A 17,825-nucleotide genomic window follows, 5' to 3' on the forward strand; every position below is an offset into this window, starting at 1 on the left:
TCTGAACTCCAAATCCCTCTTCTCCCCCCCCCCCCCTTTTCCTGGGAACTTCTGATAGGAGGGCTAGTCAATTACAAACATTTAACAGAGACAAAGGTACTGGGATATAGCTTCCTTCTCCTCCCACCTAACAAGGACTCATAACAAAAGCATGATTAGGTGGATACTTGAAGGATCACCAAGACATCTCCAAAAACCAAAGACCCAAGAGACAGAAAGTCTGGAGAAGCCATTGAAGACAAAGACTTCAGAGGAAAACCATAAACAAGGCATTTGCTTGTCAAACCATTTGCTAGTTACCTCAGATATGTATATCTGCCCCCTCCCATCAGCTATCAGACATGAAGACGCCAGGACATATGCAGAAAGGAAAGACTTATAATGTGATCATGTGAACAGACTACAATAACCATAATGCCCTGCAAAATATCCAGTGCAAACCAGGAAGCAAATGATCCAGGACATGCACCCACCATGCTTCTCTGCTTACTATAAAAAGCCTGGAAATAGCCCAGCTCATGCTCTTGGGAATCTGCTCTTGGAAATCTGCTGCTCTGGGGACCTGCAGCCCACCTGCTTGCTGTGAGGACCTGCCTCTGCCTCATGGCTCTTCACTGGACCACAGCATGCTCTACAACAAAGACTTTTCTGTAAGTTATAACTTCTGATTTAAAAACCTGCTACCTACTTTAAGCACAGATTTTCTGTAAGACTCTTATCTCTCACTGCAACATTAATTGCTGCAATTGTATTATAATTGTAACTTTAAGTAAACCCCTTTTGAATCTAAATATATAGTGTTCCTGTTCTTTAAACCTGGTAATGCAGGTTAATGTAATCCAATAAATGTACTTAATGTTTAATTCATTGCAATTGTGGATCTTGTTGCTTTAATTGGCAACTGGTGGAGAATTATCCAATATATATATATATATATATATATATATTTTTTTTTTTTTAAATTATAAATATTAGTGAGTGCTCTAGCTATCCCCAAGTATAAATTATTCCTTGTTACATTTTAATGGTGGAGACATGCGGCCAGAGATACTGTGCAGTAAAGTAACTGTGTTCTTAAACTGTAATTTTGATTTTGCTGTTTTATAATATAGAACTGAGTATCGGGCTTCATTAATTAAATTCCTAATTGATAAATTGATATGGTTTTCAGGGCACTACTTAAGATGTTGTGCGTAATGGACATTTGGTCTCTACCAGTATGGCAATATATAGGTACTTATGCAATTATGTACTTTATAATCAAATCTTTAGTCATGCTCTGGCATAAGATAAAAACCGATTTTGGAGCTTATTTTGAGGAAAAGAAGTTACTAACCAAAGAGAAAGAACGCATGCAGATAGACACAGAAAAAGATTTTCTAATCACAATGGCTAGTTGCTTAAATGATCAATTAGATTCCCTTAGGCATAGGCACACAGCCTGTTCTGTATTCGGATTTAGGCACTCATAAAGGTGAGCCTTCAATTAAGTATTCAGCTCCTCAGCACATATATGCACAACCTGTTCTGCAGTATAATTTAAATGCTCATGAAAGTAAGCCACCAGTTAAATATTCACCACCTAGGCTGCATTCTGATCTAAGCTCCCATAGAAGTGAAGCTCTAATAAGAAAATCGGCTTCTCAATATGTAGCTACTGAAAACCGCAAGCAAGCATGTGACATTTTAAAATCTCATGGTGAGAATCTTTCATATTGGGAGAACAAACCCACTAGTGTCCTCACAGCAAGGGCCTTGCAGATATTGCAGATAGCTAACAATAACAAGAGAAATCTGACCCCAGATAAGCAGAAACCTATAACTGCAGGTCCTACCGTGCCAGACACTGACATATTCTCAGGCCTTCCTGAAATGTATTTCAATGAAACATGAGGAGACGCGTCTAGCCTGGACTGGACTTCTCCACAGCATGACCCACTCTGCAGATGGCAGTGGGATCCAGGTGGTTGATTTTTAGTATAGGTTGGACAGGAATATAGGAAAAGTTTTTGCTATGAACCTTTTGTAACACTGATAAGGATTTAAAAGGTAGCTTCTATTGTTCTTTTGAATGTGTAAGATTTAATCATGTCTCTCTGCAATAAGTAAGATTTAAAAATGTCTCTCTGTGATAGTAACTCCCACTGGAGCTGAAACTGAATACTGTGAAGTTTTAAAATTGTCTCTTTCTAACAAGTGACTCCCACTGGAGCTGAAACTTAATATTGTGCTTTAATATGAATTAACAAGATATGCTTATTTTTGTAGAATGAACTAAAGCCTGTCTGCACGCTGCTTGCATACTATGGTCTAAGATTGTAGGAAGATTGGAGCAAGAGAAGGAACCCCTACCAGAACCGTGAAGAGCCATGTGACCTGTTATATTAATGTGAAAGTGTCTTTTTCTGTCTTTTTCAGAGTTCGAGTTTAAATCTAAGATTGTTATGGTGCTAGTAATTAATACATACATGGCTATCTTGGATACCTTTTTTTAAAATAAACAGATCTATGCCTTTTCTACATTTTAAAATAAATAGATCTGTGCCTGTTATACTTATGAGATAGTGAGCCTGTTCTACTTATGAGATAGTGATCCTGTTCTACTTATAAGATAGTGACCATGTATAATTTTGCTAATTTTTGCTTACTTCTAAATGAATGAAACTGCTTTGGCAATCCAATTGGATGCCGCGTACACTGCTTTTGTGTTTTTGTGTTTATTTGCAGGTTAAGCCAAGTCCTGAATCCTGAATCGATCAATGTGATGTACACAAGGCCTAATAGAGCTCTTTATTTGTTTGTCATGTGGTCTCCATATTTATATGTTTGTTTTATGTTATGGAGTACCCAAGAAACTATAAACAGACATTCATAGGCCCTCCCTACTAACAGTCTTTCCATTAGTTCACATTGTACCATGTCCTTTTCCAAGAAAGAAAAAAGAGACCATTTTCACTGGCAGGCAAGCTATAGAAAAGACTACTACTACTACTACTATTTAGCATTTCTATAGCGCTGCAAGGCGTACGCAGCGCTGCACAAACATAGAAGACAGTCCCTGCTCAAAGAGCTTACAATCTAATAGACAAAAAAAAATAAGCAAATCAAATCAATTAATGTGTACAGGAAGGAGGAGAGGAGGGTAGGTGGAGGCGAGTGGTTATGAGTCAAAAGCAATGTTAAATAGGTGAGCTTTCAGTCTAGATTTAAAGGTGGCCAAGGATGGGGCAAGACGTAGGGGCTCAGGAAGTTTATTCCAGGCGTAGGGTGCAGCAAGACAGAAGGCGCAAAGTCTGGAGTTGGCAGTAGTGGAGAAGGGAACAGATAAGAAGGATTTATCCATGGAGCGGAGTGCACGGGAAGGGGTGTAGGGAAGGACGAGTGTGGAGAGATACTGGGGAGCAGCAGAGTGAGTACATTTATAGGTTAGTAGAAGAAGTTTGAACAGGATGCGAAAACGGATAGGGAGCCAGTGAAGCGACTTGAGGAGAGGGGTAGTATGAGTAAAGCGACCCTGGCGGAAGACAAGACGGGCAGCAGAGTTTTGAACTGATTGGAGAGGAGAGAGGTGACTAAGTGGGAGGCCAGCAAGAAGCAGATTGCAGTAGTCTAAACGAGAGGTGACAAGGGTGTGGATGAGGGTTTCGGTAGAGTGCTCAGAAAGAAAGGGGCGTATTTTACGGATGTTGTAAAGAAAGAAACTACAGGTCTTGGCGGTCTGCTGGATATGAGCAGAGAAGGAGTGAGAAGAGTCAAAGATAACCCCAAGGTTTCGAGCTGAGGAGACAGGGAGAATGAGAGAGCCATCAACAGAAATAGAAAATGGGGGGAGTGGGGAGGTGGGTTTGGGGGGAAAAATGAGAAGCTCGGTTTTGGTCATGTTTAATTTCAGGTGGCGTTGAGACATCCAGACAGCAATGTCAGACAAGTACGCTGAAACTTTGGTTTGGATGCAAGGTGAGATATCAGGGGTAGAAAGGTAGATTTGGGAGTCATCAGCATAGAGATGGTAGGAAAAGCCATGGGATGAGATTAATGAACCAAGTGAGGAAGTGTAGATAGAAAAGAGGAGGGGACCAAGAACAGACCCTGAGGTATGCCGACAGGCAGATGGACAGAAGTAGAAGAGGATCCACCAGAGTGAACACTGAAGGTGCGGAGGGAGAGGTAGGAAGAGAACCAGGAAAGGACAGAGCCCTGGAATCCAAGTGAGGACAGGGTATTGAGGAGTATGTTCACTATTATCCAAGCTATGGCTCACATATAATAAGTTCTACTAATTGCTATCTAAGGTTATGTATTCATATGTGTATATTTAAAATTATGAACAAAGGTTTCTCTTTATATAACCTATCAGATACAATCAGTACAGAGAATGTTTCTGACCTTTTTAGTTTAGTCTATATCACAGCCAGTACGTACACAATGCTCTCTCTGGAATGAAATATTGGATGTGTGCAAAGCACAATTAACATATCTTTTCTAAATTCTTTACAACATTAAACACATGAGTATTGTCTATTAAATTACTACATTGAACACTGCTAAAGCAGATAAATATGATAACCTTTTACCACACTCATTACCCATAAATAGTTTCTCTCTGAAAAAAAAGTTTCTCTCAGAAAAGTACTTCATGGTACTATACCATGATTCTGTTTTTGCTTATTTGGTCAATGATTAAGTAGATATTGTGGTATAGGATTGATAGGAATAATTATTTTTTTGTGTAATAGTAAACTAGGAAATTGTTATGATAATTGCATACATATGCCTTTCTTATTTCTAATGATAACAGTAGTATAGTAGTTCCATATTACCATTCTTGTTTCTGTATTAGAACTATCTGTCCTTTTATTATTGCTATTAATACATCAATTAGCCTCTGAAATAGAGAATATAGGGAAACATTCAGTGTCAGGAAACACTCATAGAATATTTTTCCTTGGAATGTCAAATGCTGAGAACAATGACTGAATAGATTGTGCCATCCCATTGTGGTGGTATCAATTGGTCAATTGCTCACTCATGCTACCATTTTGGCTAACATACTGGGTAAGATATCCTGTGGCATAAACTTGGGAGCAGCCTATGCCCATGAGCAGCAGCAGGTGACAAAAAAAGAGATGGTCTCTGGGAATAGGGCAAAATGACACTTGTGTGGCTGAAGTCATATAAAGTGTACTTGCAAGCCTATTTTAAACCAGAGCAAAGCCATACTCTGCCACCTGACTGAATAGAAGTCCAATGAAACTGACCACAAAAAACTTAACCTAGCAAGCCTAACTTTAAGTCATGAGCAAACAAAATTAATAATAATGAATCATTTGTTTATAATAATAGTCATAATTCCCACTAAGTGACATATTCCAAGATTCATAGTGACGTGACATAGTAGGTGATGGCAGGAAAAGACCTGCATGGTCCACCCAGTCTGTTCAATATCCACTATCAAAAGATTCACCTCTCCCAATACACATGCCCATGTAAACAGTTCAGTATCTTTGCTATTGTTCTTTTGATTTATGCTACTGTACTAGGTTAGAGTTAGAGTTTTTAATGTTAATATTGTCGCTTAGAACCAAGAGAGGGAAATATGTAACATGGTGTCAGAATTATTGAGCAGTATGTCAATTGATTGTGCTGAATCAGATACAAATATATAACAATATAAAAATACAATTTTAAAAGACTTATTGAAACTGCAACAGGGAAACTGATCTGAACTCCAAATCCCTCTCCCCCCCCCCCCCCTTTTCCTGGGAACTTCTGATAGGAGGGCTAGACAATTACAAACACTTAACAGAGGCAAAAGGTACTGGGATATAGCTTCCTTCTCCTCCCACCTAACAAGGACTCATAACAAAAGCATGACTAGGTAGATACTTGAAGGATCACCAAGACATCTCCAAAAACCAAAGACCCAAGAGACAGAAAGTCTGGAGAAGCCATTGAAGACAAAGACTTCAGAGGAAAACCATAAACAAGGCATTTGCTTGTCAAACCATTTGCTAGTTACCTCAGATATGTATATCTGCCCCCTCCCATCAGCTATCAGACATGAAGACGCCAGGACATATGCAGAAAGGAAAGACTTATAATGTGATCATGTGAACAGACTACAATAACCATAATGCCCTGCAAAATATCCAGTGCAAACCAGGAAGCAAATGATCCAGGACATGCACCCACCATGCTTCTCTGCTAACTATAAAAAGCCTGGAAATAGCCCAGCTCATGCTCTTGGGAATCTGATCTTGGAAATCTGCTGGTCTGGGGACCTGCAGCCCACCTGCTTGCTGTGAGGACCTGCCTCTGCCTCATGGCTCTTCACTGGACCACATCATGCTCTACAACAAAGACTTTTCTGTAAGTTATAACTTCTGATTTAAAAACCTGCTACCTACTTTAAGCACAGATTTTCTGTAAGACTTTTATCTCTCGCTGCAACATTAATCGCTGCAATTGTATTATAATTGTAACTTTAAGTAAATCCCTTTTGAATCTAAATATATAGTGTTCCTGTTCTTTAAACCTGGTAATGCAGGTTAATGTAATCCAATAAATGTACTTAATGTTTAATTCATTGCAATTGTGGATCTTGTTGCTTTAATTGGCAACTGGTGGAGAATTATCCAATACATACATATATATATATATATATATTTTTTTTTTTTTTTTAAATTATAAATATTAGTGAGTTCTCTAGCTATCCCCAAGTATAAATTATTCCTTGTTACAGAACTAGAGGACATGAAATGAGATTGAAGGGGGGCAGACTCAAGAAAAATGTCAGGAAGTATTTTTTCACGGAGAGAGTGGTGGATACTTGGAATGCCCTCCCGCAGGACATGGTGGAGATGAAAACAGTAACGGAATTCAAACATGCATGGGATAAACATAAAGGAATCCTGTTCAGAAGGAATGGATCCTCAGAAGCTTAGCCGAGATTGGGTGGCAGAGCCTTTGGTGGGAGGCGGGGCTGGTGGTTGGGAGGTGGGGCTAGTTCTGGGCAGATTTATATGGTCTGTACCCTGAAAATGGCAGATACAAATCAAGGCAAGGTATACACAAAATGTAGCACATATGAGTTTATCTTATTGGGCAGACTGGATGGACCATGCAGGTCTTTTTCTGCCATCATCTATTATGTTACTATGTTACTATCCTGCTTATTTTCGAAGGAGAAGGGCGCCCATCTTCCGACACAAATCAGGAGATGGGCGTCCTTCTCCTAAGGTCGCCCAAATCGGCATAATCGAAAGCCGATTTTGGGCGTCTTCAACTGCTTTCCGTCGCGGGGATGACCAAAGTTCAAGGGGGCATGTTGGCAGTGTACCGAAGGCGGGACGGGGGCGTGGTTAACAGATAGGCGTAATCGGCCAATAATGGAAAAAAGAAGGGTGTCCCTCGTGAACATTTGGCAGACTTTACTTGGTCCATTTTTTTTTCACAACCAAGCATCAAAAAGGTGCCAGAACTGACCAAATGACCACTGGAGGGAATCGGGGATGACCTCCCCTGACTTCCCCAATGGTCACTAACCACCTCCCACCCTGAAAAAAAACTTCAAAAGCTTTTATCTTTTTTTAGAGTATGTCCTTTGCTATGCCTCCGTCCATGCTATGGCAGTTGAGGACGTCCAAAATGTGGATGTTTCTGTGAGAAGGACATCCATGCCTTTGACACCTTCTTTATTTATTTGGATTTTGGATCACAAGTAGCAGCAGTGGGATTTGAACTGGCCACCTCTGGATTGCAAGACAAGTGCTCTAACCACTAGGCCACTCCTCCACTCCACTACCTTAAAATCTGGCCATCCCTGTGGGGGGGGGGGGGGGGGGGGGGTATGTGTGTGTCAGCGGAGGCATAACGAAGCCGTGGACATCCTTTTTTCAAACATTTTGGATGTCCTCAACTGCCCCCCCACAGGGACAGCCACATTTCAAGGGAGTGGAGAAGTGGCAGAGTGACCTAGTGGTTAGAGCACTGGTTTTGCTATCTAGAGGTGGCAGGTTCAAATCCTACTGCTGCTACTACTTGTGATCCAAAATCCAAATAAATAAAGAGAGTGTCAGAAGCATAGCAAAGGCATGGATGTACTTCTCACAGAAACATCCACATTTTGGACATCCTCAACTGCCTTTGCTTCCCCTCCTTAGGAAGGAAATCATGTGCAAATGAGCTAACAGCGAACAGCTCATTTGCATGCAATTTCCTTCATGCATGCCCATTCCTTTCCGGATCGGTAAGGGAAGGGCTTTTTCTATTCAGTTAGTAGAACCAGTGCACTACGAATGCTGGCTCCTCCCACAACCAAATGGCTTGGATTTGGTCGTTTCTGAGATGGGTGTCCTCGGTTTCCATTATCGCCAAAATCCGGGGACGACCGACCATCTCTAAGGTCGACTTAAATTTCATGATTTGGGTGTCCACGACTGTATTATCGAAACGAAAGATGGACGTCCATCTTGTTTCGATAATACGGGTTGCCCCGCCCCTTTACGGGGCCGTCCTTAGAGATGGGCACCCTTAGAGATGGGCGCCCCTGTTCGATTATTCCCCCCCCCCCCCCCCCCCCCCCCCCCCAGTTACAGAACATTCTGTCACTTGAATTCTAGGCGTGCTAATACTGAACTTTCATTCTGGTCACAAATAGGGCAGGAATAAAACGCTCTTTGTTTAGGCATCTACTACTACTACTACTATTTAGCATTTCTAAAGCGCTACAAGGCGTACGCAGTGCTGCACAAACATAGAAGAAAGACAGTCCCTGCTCAAAGAGCTTACAATCTAATAGACAAAAAATATCACCTCATACGTTCAATTCAATCTTTTTTGCAACCCTCAGCAAATATACTTGTATGCTCACTTGTCATATCACAATTAGATTATTGCAATTCACTGTAGCTAAAGGTCTTAAAGATTTACATTACTTACATTTAGTACAAAACACTGCTCTTTGAATGATTCATACGGCCAAGAAATTTGATCATATAACACCTCTGCTGAAGCTTTCTCATTGGCTCCCCATCAAATTACACATAAGTTACACTTACTTGTTTTTAAAACCTTAGCTTTGTATCTTTATCATCTTTTATCATATTATACCCCTCCACGTGTTCTTCGTTCTTAGGTCCAAAATATGCTAATTATACCAACTTACAAACAAGTTATCCATGAGCATACTCGAGCTTCCATTTTTTCTGTTCAATGACTGTATCTTTGGAATCTATTACCTACATCCTTATGGCATCAGACCTCTTTGTCCTCTTTTAAGACCAACCTTAAAACATTCCTATTCCAAGATGCTTTTTGCTAATTACTCCCTCCAGTGAAGGTAGCCTGGGTTCTCCCCTGAATTATTAGAATATCCCTAGTGTTTGTCCCCTCCCCCTCTTTTTCTTGAATTTATGGAGTACTGTTGCGCCTTATGGTTTGAATGCAGAACTTGATCTTATGCCTTTTTTATGATTATTACCTTTTTATGATTATTACCTTTTTCATGGTCATGATTACTATTTATCATTATTATTGTTATTTTTATTATTTTATTATTTATTATTATTTTTTTTTAACAATATGTTTTTTTATTGAACCTAGAACAGAAACTGCACAATTTTTTGAATTTTTTGATTAATATATATAACATTTATAACTTTATTCCGTGAGGTTCCGCCTGTCTTTGACTTCATTTATACTTTCAAATACACTTTTAAATATCACATTAAAAAAACAGTTATTACTATGCAATATTTAACTTCAAAAACATAGGTTGGGATACATTGCATTACTCTATCTTGCTAGACATCTATATAGACCAAGAAAGTATGTTGCAGAAACAAAATAAAATCAAGCAATACATAGACACGTCATACATGCTGTTTATACTGGTCTTAATTTTCATTTTGTAATATTCTCTGCACAACATTTCGATAATGTATTTAAATATATGCGTCATGATGTCACGTGAGTTAACTGTTGAACATGTTTCTTATTAAAATTTATTTACTCAATTTATTTAGTTACAGTTTTATACATAGGCACTAGCACATTCAATGTATACACAATGTTTTGGTTTCTTTTAATCTGTCACTGTTACATAGTCACGCGATTCCACTGTCAGCGTTCAATTGATGAATATTCAACACGAACATCATATTTCTGTTTTTTATCACTATTTTTCTTTTTTAATCTTTTGTCCGTTAACACTTTTTCAAGGTGTTTTGAGATCTTGATCTAATTAATTTAATTACATTTAATTTTACCAACCCATGCTTTTAAACAGTTGTGACGTCATCAGCACCGTCACATTTGGCGCCTTTAAATAGAATTACAAATGACGGTTCTGTTTACATTTTTCAATCCGGGTCTACTCTTGAGATTAGGAAAGTTTGAAGAGGTAAGCTTTTTGTCCTTCTTTTCCCACAAAGTTTATAAGTTTTAACAACACCTGCTAAGAAAGAGTTTTAAGATAAGGTGCACTTTATGTAGAGAACGCCACTTTCTTAGGAAAAGGCCAGAGAAAGATTTTCTTTACTCCAGCATTTACCTTAAGAAGAGTGTAGTCACCCCTGAAGTATATACAGCAGTGTTTAAATGAAATAAATTACAGCTCTATAATTTATAAGAGATGGCTTATGCAGAACAAAAACACTTTAAATGATACACTATATACAAAAGCATTTAGCTGCTTTTCTACAATGCAGCTATTCTACCTGAGCATTTTTGTTTATTTTGGCACCATTTTAAAGAATATTTTCTTGCACAGCACTACTTCATTTTGACGTACAAGACGCTGCAGCTCCATTTCAATATCATCAATTTAAAAATGAGTAAGTTCGCCACCAGTAGAATGTGCATTAACAACATCATGAAGTTTTACTTTTGGGCACCACTTGGTTTCAAAAACTGTAAGTTCACCACTAACAAAATATATTTTAATAGCATCCACGTCTTTCCCAGTTGGGCTTCAATCGTTTTTCAAATACTTTACGTACCACACATTGCATGCTTGCTCACCCGTATAGATAAGTACATAAGTAGTGCCATACTGGGAAAGACCAAAGGTCCATCTAGCCCAGCATCCTGTCACCGACAGTGGCCAATCCAGGTCAAGGGCACCTGGCACGCTCCCCAAACGTAAAAACATTCCAGACAAGTTATACCTAAAAATGCGGAATTTTTCCAAGTCCATTTAATAGCGGTCTATGGACTTGTCCTTTAGGAATCTATCTAACCCCTTTTTAAACTCCGTCAAGCTAACCGCCCGTACCACGTTCTCCGGTAACGAATTCCAGAGTCTAATTACACGTTGGGTGAAGAAAAATTTTCTCCGATTCGTTTTAAATTTACCACACTGTAGCTTCAACTCATGCCCTCTAGTCCTAGTATTTTTGGATAGCGTGAACAGTCGCTTCACATCCACCCGATCCATTCCACTCATTATTTTATACACTTCTATCATATCTCCCCTCAGCCGTCTCTTCTCCAAGCTGAAAAGCCCTAGCCTTCTCAGCCTCTCTTCATAGGAAAGTCGTCCCATCCCCACTATCATTTTTGTCGCCCTTCGCTGTACCTTTTCCAATTCTACTATATCTTTTTTGAGATACGGAGACCAGTACTGAACACAATACTCCAGGTGCGGTCGCACCATGGAGCGATACAACGGCATTATAACATCCGCACACCTGGACTCCATACCCTTCCTAATAACACCCAACATTCTATTCGCTTTCCTAGCCGCAGCAGCACACTGAGCAGAAGGTTTCAGCGTATCATCGACGACGACACCCAGATCTCTTTCTTGATCCGTAACTCCTAACGCGGAACCTTGCAAGACGTAGCTATAATTCGGGTTCCTCTTACCCACATGCATCACTTTGCACTTGTCAACATTGAACTTCATCTGCCACTTGCACGCCCATTCTCCCAGTCTCGCAAGGTCCTCCTGTAATCGTTCACATTCCTCCTGCGACTTGACGACCCTGAATAATTTTGTGTCATCGGCGAATTTAATTACCTCACTAGTTATTCCCATCTCTAGGTCATTTATAAATACATTAAAAAGCAACGGACCCAGCACAGACCCCTGCGGGACCCCACTAACTACCCTCCTCCACTGAGAATACTGGCCACGCAATCCTACTCTCTGCTTCCTATCTTTCAATTTTAATCGTATCACAACAATTTGCTACTACAGTACTCTAAATGTTTCTGCAACATTCTTTTGCTTGAATGTCAGGTCATTTCAATGTTAATTGATACATGCATATTTTTTTATCAGACACAACGATTGAGGTTTTTGATTGTAAAAAGGTAATAACTCTTTTGTTTTTTCATATTAAGAAAGATTTACATATTACTGTTTGTCACAATTGTGACTGTTTTCTTGGGTTGTGCTCCTCTCGCCCTCTGGTGGCCAGAACCGGTGGCTGCCATAGACTTTCCAGACTCTCTTTTCAGTCCGGTCCAGATATTGTAGCCCTCCAGTCTTGCTTGAAAGTTTGGCAGCTCGGTCTTGGCCATGTTAAGCTTCAGATGACGTTCAGACATCCAGGCAGCGATGTCAGACAGGCAGGCTGAAACATTGGTCTGGATGCTGGTTGAGATTTTGGGGGTAGAGAGGTAGATCTGGGAGTTGTCAGCATAGAGATGGTATTGAAAGCCATGGGATGATATCAGAGAGCCAAGGGAGGAAGTGTAGATGGAGAACAGGAGAGGACCAAGAACAGAACCCTGAGGTACTTCGATTGGTAATGGGATAGAAGTGGAAGAGGATCCACCAGAGTGTATACTAAAGGTGTGAAGCGAGAGGTAGAAGGAGAACCAGGAAAGAACAGAGCCCTGGAATCCAAGTGAAGACAGTGTATCAAGGAGTAGGCTGTGATCAACAGTGTCAAAAGCGACGGATAGATCGAGAAGGGTGAGGATAGAATAGAGACCTTTGGATTTGGCCAGTAACAGGTCGTTGGAAATTTTTGTAAGTGCAGTTTCAGTTGAATGAAGAGGGTGAAAGCCAGATTGGAGTGGGTCAAGAACGGCATGAGATGAAAGAAAGTCAAGACAGTGGCGATGAACGGCGCATTCAAGTATCTTGGAGAGGAAGGGGAGGAGGGAGATGGGTCAATAGTTGGAAGGACATGTAGGGTCAAGTGAGGGTTTCTTAAGGAGTGGTGTAACCACAGCATGTTTGAAGGCATCGGGAATGGTTGCAGTGGAAAGTGAAAGATTGAGGATATGACAGATAAAAGGGGTAAGAGTAGGTGAGATGGTGTTAAGAAGGTGGGTAGGAATGGGATCAGAGGAACAGGTAGTTCGTTTAGAGGATTTCTACTATATATCCCTTCCTCTCTCCCCAGCACACACATAGTCTGTTCATTGCAGTAAACTCCAGGGACAGGGGCCATGTGCTAGTCTCCTTCTGAAATCCTGAAGTCAGGAGCCCTGAGTCTAGCAATTAGCAATGGTATGGTGCCAGTTTGGTGAGGACAGAGTACCATCAAAGAATTTACTTACAAACTCGCCATCTGACTCACCTCAGATGGAACTTGCGTCTCATCAGGAACACAGTCACCTATATAACAGGGCAAAGAAGAGATGAGAAGTTGTTAAGTGTTCTAATTATTTTGTGAAGTTTCTTGAGCTTTTCTAAAAATTCTAGATGCTTTTGGAAATATCTTCAAGTTTAACAGAGTCTTTGAGTGTCCTGCCCCCATATTCATGGTAGCAGGGTGCATTGTTACATATATTTAGTATGAGTATTATTTGTATTCAATTGTATTGTCTGTGTATAGATAGCACTGTGTATTAGGACTGCTATCTCTATAGTTTGCAGTATCCTATGATTCAGTCCTTGTGAGCTCTCAGCTTTCCCTATTGGCTCTTAGTTCTGAGCTATGGCCAACCCTCCCTCTCTGTCCCTGGGGGGCTTTGTGAGAGAGTCACATCTTCCTAGTATATTTTTGTGATCAGCAGCTGTTCTAGGGGCTGATTCTTCCTTAATCTACTGTGATTCCAGCAAAAGTCTTCACCAACTAATTCCCAATATTCCCACACTTTCCCCTTTGATTATTACAGCTTTTCCTCTCAGCTGGACTGAGGTTCTGGCCATCTCCTTGCCTCTGAGGTGGCTGGACACAGATTCTGTTTTGCAGAAGGCAACAATTCTCTTCCAAGCAACTGAACTGTAAGTTGATTTTCTTTGCTATGATTGCTACATTAAAGAAGAGTTGGATTAAGACTTGAGTCAACTGATAAAGGGAATGGTTTAACTGGCTGTTGAAGCTCTGTGACCTCACATAGCCTAGAACAGCACATTGAGTTTTGAAATAATGGCTACTGTTGACAATATTGTCCCAAAACAGAAAAGAAAGCCCCCAAAACTCCCATACATGATATAGGAAACTAAAAATTGCCCTACACACACCTACTTTGCATTGGAGTAACCATGACTGAAGCTCTTGCATTGCCTCCCCATTGCTATGGCCTTAGGAGTAGAGCTTTGGAAAGTACTGAGAAGTGATATCTTAATTATTCTTCATCAAAAGAGCAATCCAAAGTGGTTTACAAACAATATAGTTGTATAACAAGCAATAATAATACAATAAATATATCAGAATATAAAAATATCAAATATCAATAGAAGTACAATAATGCATTGTGGGAGCATGGCTAGCAGACAGGCCTGGGCCTTCAATAAATACAGCCACACAGAGAGTTAAATGTAAAAGAAAATCATTTATTTCATGCAGAGAAATAGCTGACCTGGTCCTTTCACAAGTTAGAAGAAAGTAGATATATAGAGTTACTCCTTACATTCATGCTTGTTCTCCCATGGCCTGCTTGTGTAAGTCCACAGCACACACTAATCTGTCTCTCCAAAAGGGCAGCACAAACAGCTTGGCTCTGTCCTGGAGTCTCCAAAGTTCAAGTTCAAAGTTTCAATACTCAAAACAATTGGGCCTAGATTGGCCCTGACTTCCAAAGTTACAATGAGGGGCATAATCGAAAGGTCGTCCAAGTACGAATTAGGACGTCCTTACGAAAACGTCCAAAATCAGGCATGTATAATCGAAAAATAGTATGGGCGTTTTTCAATAATCGATTATCCCTGTTGCAAAACCACCAAATGAGGAGCGCATAAACGTTACTAAATAAGGCGCCCTAACACGTTCGATTATCACAGCTGAAAACGACCAAATCAGAAAGTGTGTAAAAGAATGTACATAGTTGTACCACAAGTACAGTGCATGCTGTTCTGGACATCCAGGCACGGGAAATATGAGGGACGTTCATACGCGTCAAATACAGAAAGATCATGCTGCTCCACCAAATATTCCTCATATGTGCCCTATCTGGATGTCCGGAACTGCATGCACTGTACCTACTGAACATGCAGCTATATGCATATTGTGTATATGTGAAAAGGGTCAGGTGCTTCATACTCATCTATATAAGGCAAGTTCCGCATGCATCAAGGGCCCGCACGCATAACAACCAGTCATGCACGTCAGGGACATCTATGATTACGACGGCGTCCATGTGCTGATAGGGCCATATATGGGATGGTAATGCATATATGGAGTTGTGCACGAAACAACGTCCGTCACGCAAGGGCGTCCATATAAGGCACTTGTTTTCCAACACCTATTCTCACTGAAACAATTGCGCACCTGCGACATGAGCCAAATTTCAGTGAGGCTGAGAGCCTGCTGCTGGTGCGGCTGTGCCTTAGGCACCGGCACAGGCTGTTTATATAGCACCACCACCTGCCCCCCAGGAACCAGGCCATGAGAACCTGGTCCCGCATCATGGATAGGCTTGAAAGGTAAGTGTTTGGACCACACCCCCCCCTCCTGTACCTACACATATAACAGCTCCGTCATCCATGTAGCCAGTAACTGGAGTGTGCATGCAAGGATAATGAGTAATATGGGTACATGCACAATCACTAATAAAATGTATGTACTTGAAAGGACGACCATTCCCACATCCCTACAATAATGTATTTTGTTATTTAATTATTTCTTGCATTTGTACCCCACATTTTCCCACCCCTCTTTGCAGGCTCTATGTGGCTTACACCACATCATGAATAGTGGAAACATTTTACAAAATAAATGTATAGCATACAGAAGGATCTTGATAACATGGTAATGATAAGACATATTAGTAGTTTAACAAGCATAAATTATAATGCATACAAACGGTACTTTCTGGCCTCATGGCCACCTCTATGGCATCATCTGCATAGGAGCCAACTCGGTGGCTGCTATGGGTGCTTCAGCACCCCCAATATTGAATAAATTCCTTGTATGTGTCCAGGGAGGGGTGATCTCCACTGGGGTTAGCACCCCCAATAATTTAAAAAAGGTGGCTCCTATGAATTTGTACCAATGGAAGTGGTTCCCCCCCAACAGTGTTGACCCTCTCTGCTATTTGATTGACAAATGAATGTGTGTGCAGAGGGCAAGAAGGACCATCCCCTGACTCCTGCTCTACAAACTTATATACAGACGGTTCGGGGTTCACCGGGACCTCGAGTCCCTGAGGAGGAGGTTCCGCCGTGTGAGGCGGGAGAGCCCAGATCTCATCAGGGCAGTGCGACGGCACCTCAGGGCTCACCGTAAGTATTCAAAACAGGACACCTGTACTGATTTGTAAATATATTTATTGAATAATGCAAATGTCCTGTACAATATCGATTTCCATGTGGCTAATAGCCAATTAGTAAGTAATAACATATCTGTCCCAGATCAAGGACGCAGGTTGCAGGTGCCCTCCCATGACTGTGGCTGCAACTTCCAACGACCATCCCCCCCCGAGATGAATGAGATGACATGCCTCACTTTATTCTCCCCCTTTCTGGGGTGGGTGGATAGTGTGTCCTGGTAGACCTGCCTGAGGCGCTACTTTTACTGGATGTTATCGCCTCCCTCACATAAAAGTTATGTGCTAAACACCCTCCCCCCCCCCCCCATTAAAAACAACAAAAACAGGTCAGCAAACCCTCGTCGCATCTCACAATGCAAACATGCTGGTCAGCAATGAGTGTGGTCTGCCAACATGTCCTGTGTGTGCTGTGTGTCAGAGCAGCTTCCAGGGTTCCCTGTCATGTCATCTGATGCATCTCGGTCCCCATGGGTATAGGCCACGCCTCATCACACCTTTCCCCCGCCTCAGGCCACCCAGCCACTGCAGTATGCAAGCCATGTTGCATGTGCTGATCTCAACCACACTCCTTTTACATACAAAGGGCTCCAGCACCAGCAGGAGGAGCAGGCGGACGAGGAGGGGCACCTGGAGGAGGAGGAGCCAGGCCAGGAGGGCCACCTGGAGGAGGAGGAGCCAGCCCAGGAGGGCCACCAGCAGGAGGAGGAGGAGGAGGAGACGGCCGAGGAGGGTCACGAGGAGGACTCGGAGGAGGGGGTCCTCATCATTGATGAGGACATTCTAGAGGACCCCTCCCCACCTGCAGCTCCATCTGAGCCATCTCCCTCCCCTTGGCCATCTCCATCCCCTGAGGCAGCTCCATCCCCTGGGCCACCTCCATCCCCTGGGCCACCTCCATCCCCTGGCCCAACTCCATCCCCTGGCCCAACTCCAGCCCTTGGGCCAGCTGCAGTCCTGCGCCTCCTGCAGCAGGTGGGAGATGGCCAGAACCAGCTGCTGCAGGAGGTCAGAGCCATATGGCAGGGTAATGAGCAGCTCCACGGCCCACTGAGGGTGGTGGTGCTGCTGCTCATTACCCTGCTACAGAGGGCGCTGGTAAGAGGCCGTGGCCCGCCTTGACCTACTTTGGGGGGGGGGGGGATATGTAGGGG

At 41.8% G+C, this 17,825-nt stretch overlaps 1 protein-coding gene across 1 annotated transcript in view; it reads right to left on the reverse strand.

The window, feature by feature from the left end:
* Window positions 1–17,825, reverse strand: part of AMBP (alpha-1-microglobulin/bikunin precursor) — a 161,564-nt gene that overhangs the window by 63,126 nt on the left and 80,613 nt on the right. The window contains exon 6 of the mRNA XM_030206909.1: window positions 13,539–13,576. Within this exon, the coding sequence (XP_030062769.1) occupies window positions 13,539–13,576 (38 nt within the window). The remainder of the gene's footprint in view (window positions 1–13,538; window positions 13,577–17,825) is intronic.

Source organism: Microcaecilia unicolor, chromosome 6 (genome assembly GCF_901765095.1).
Source record: "Microcaecilia unicolor chromosome 6, aMicUni1.1, whole genome shotgun sequence".
Classification (NCBI taxonomy): Eukaryota; Metazoa; Chordata; class Amphibia; order Gymnophiona; family Siphonopidae; genus Microcaecilia; species Microcaecilia unicolor.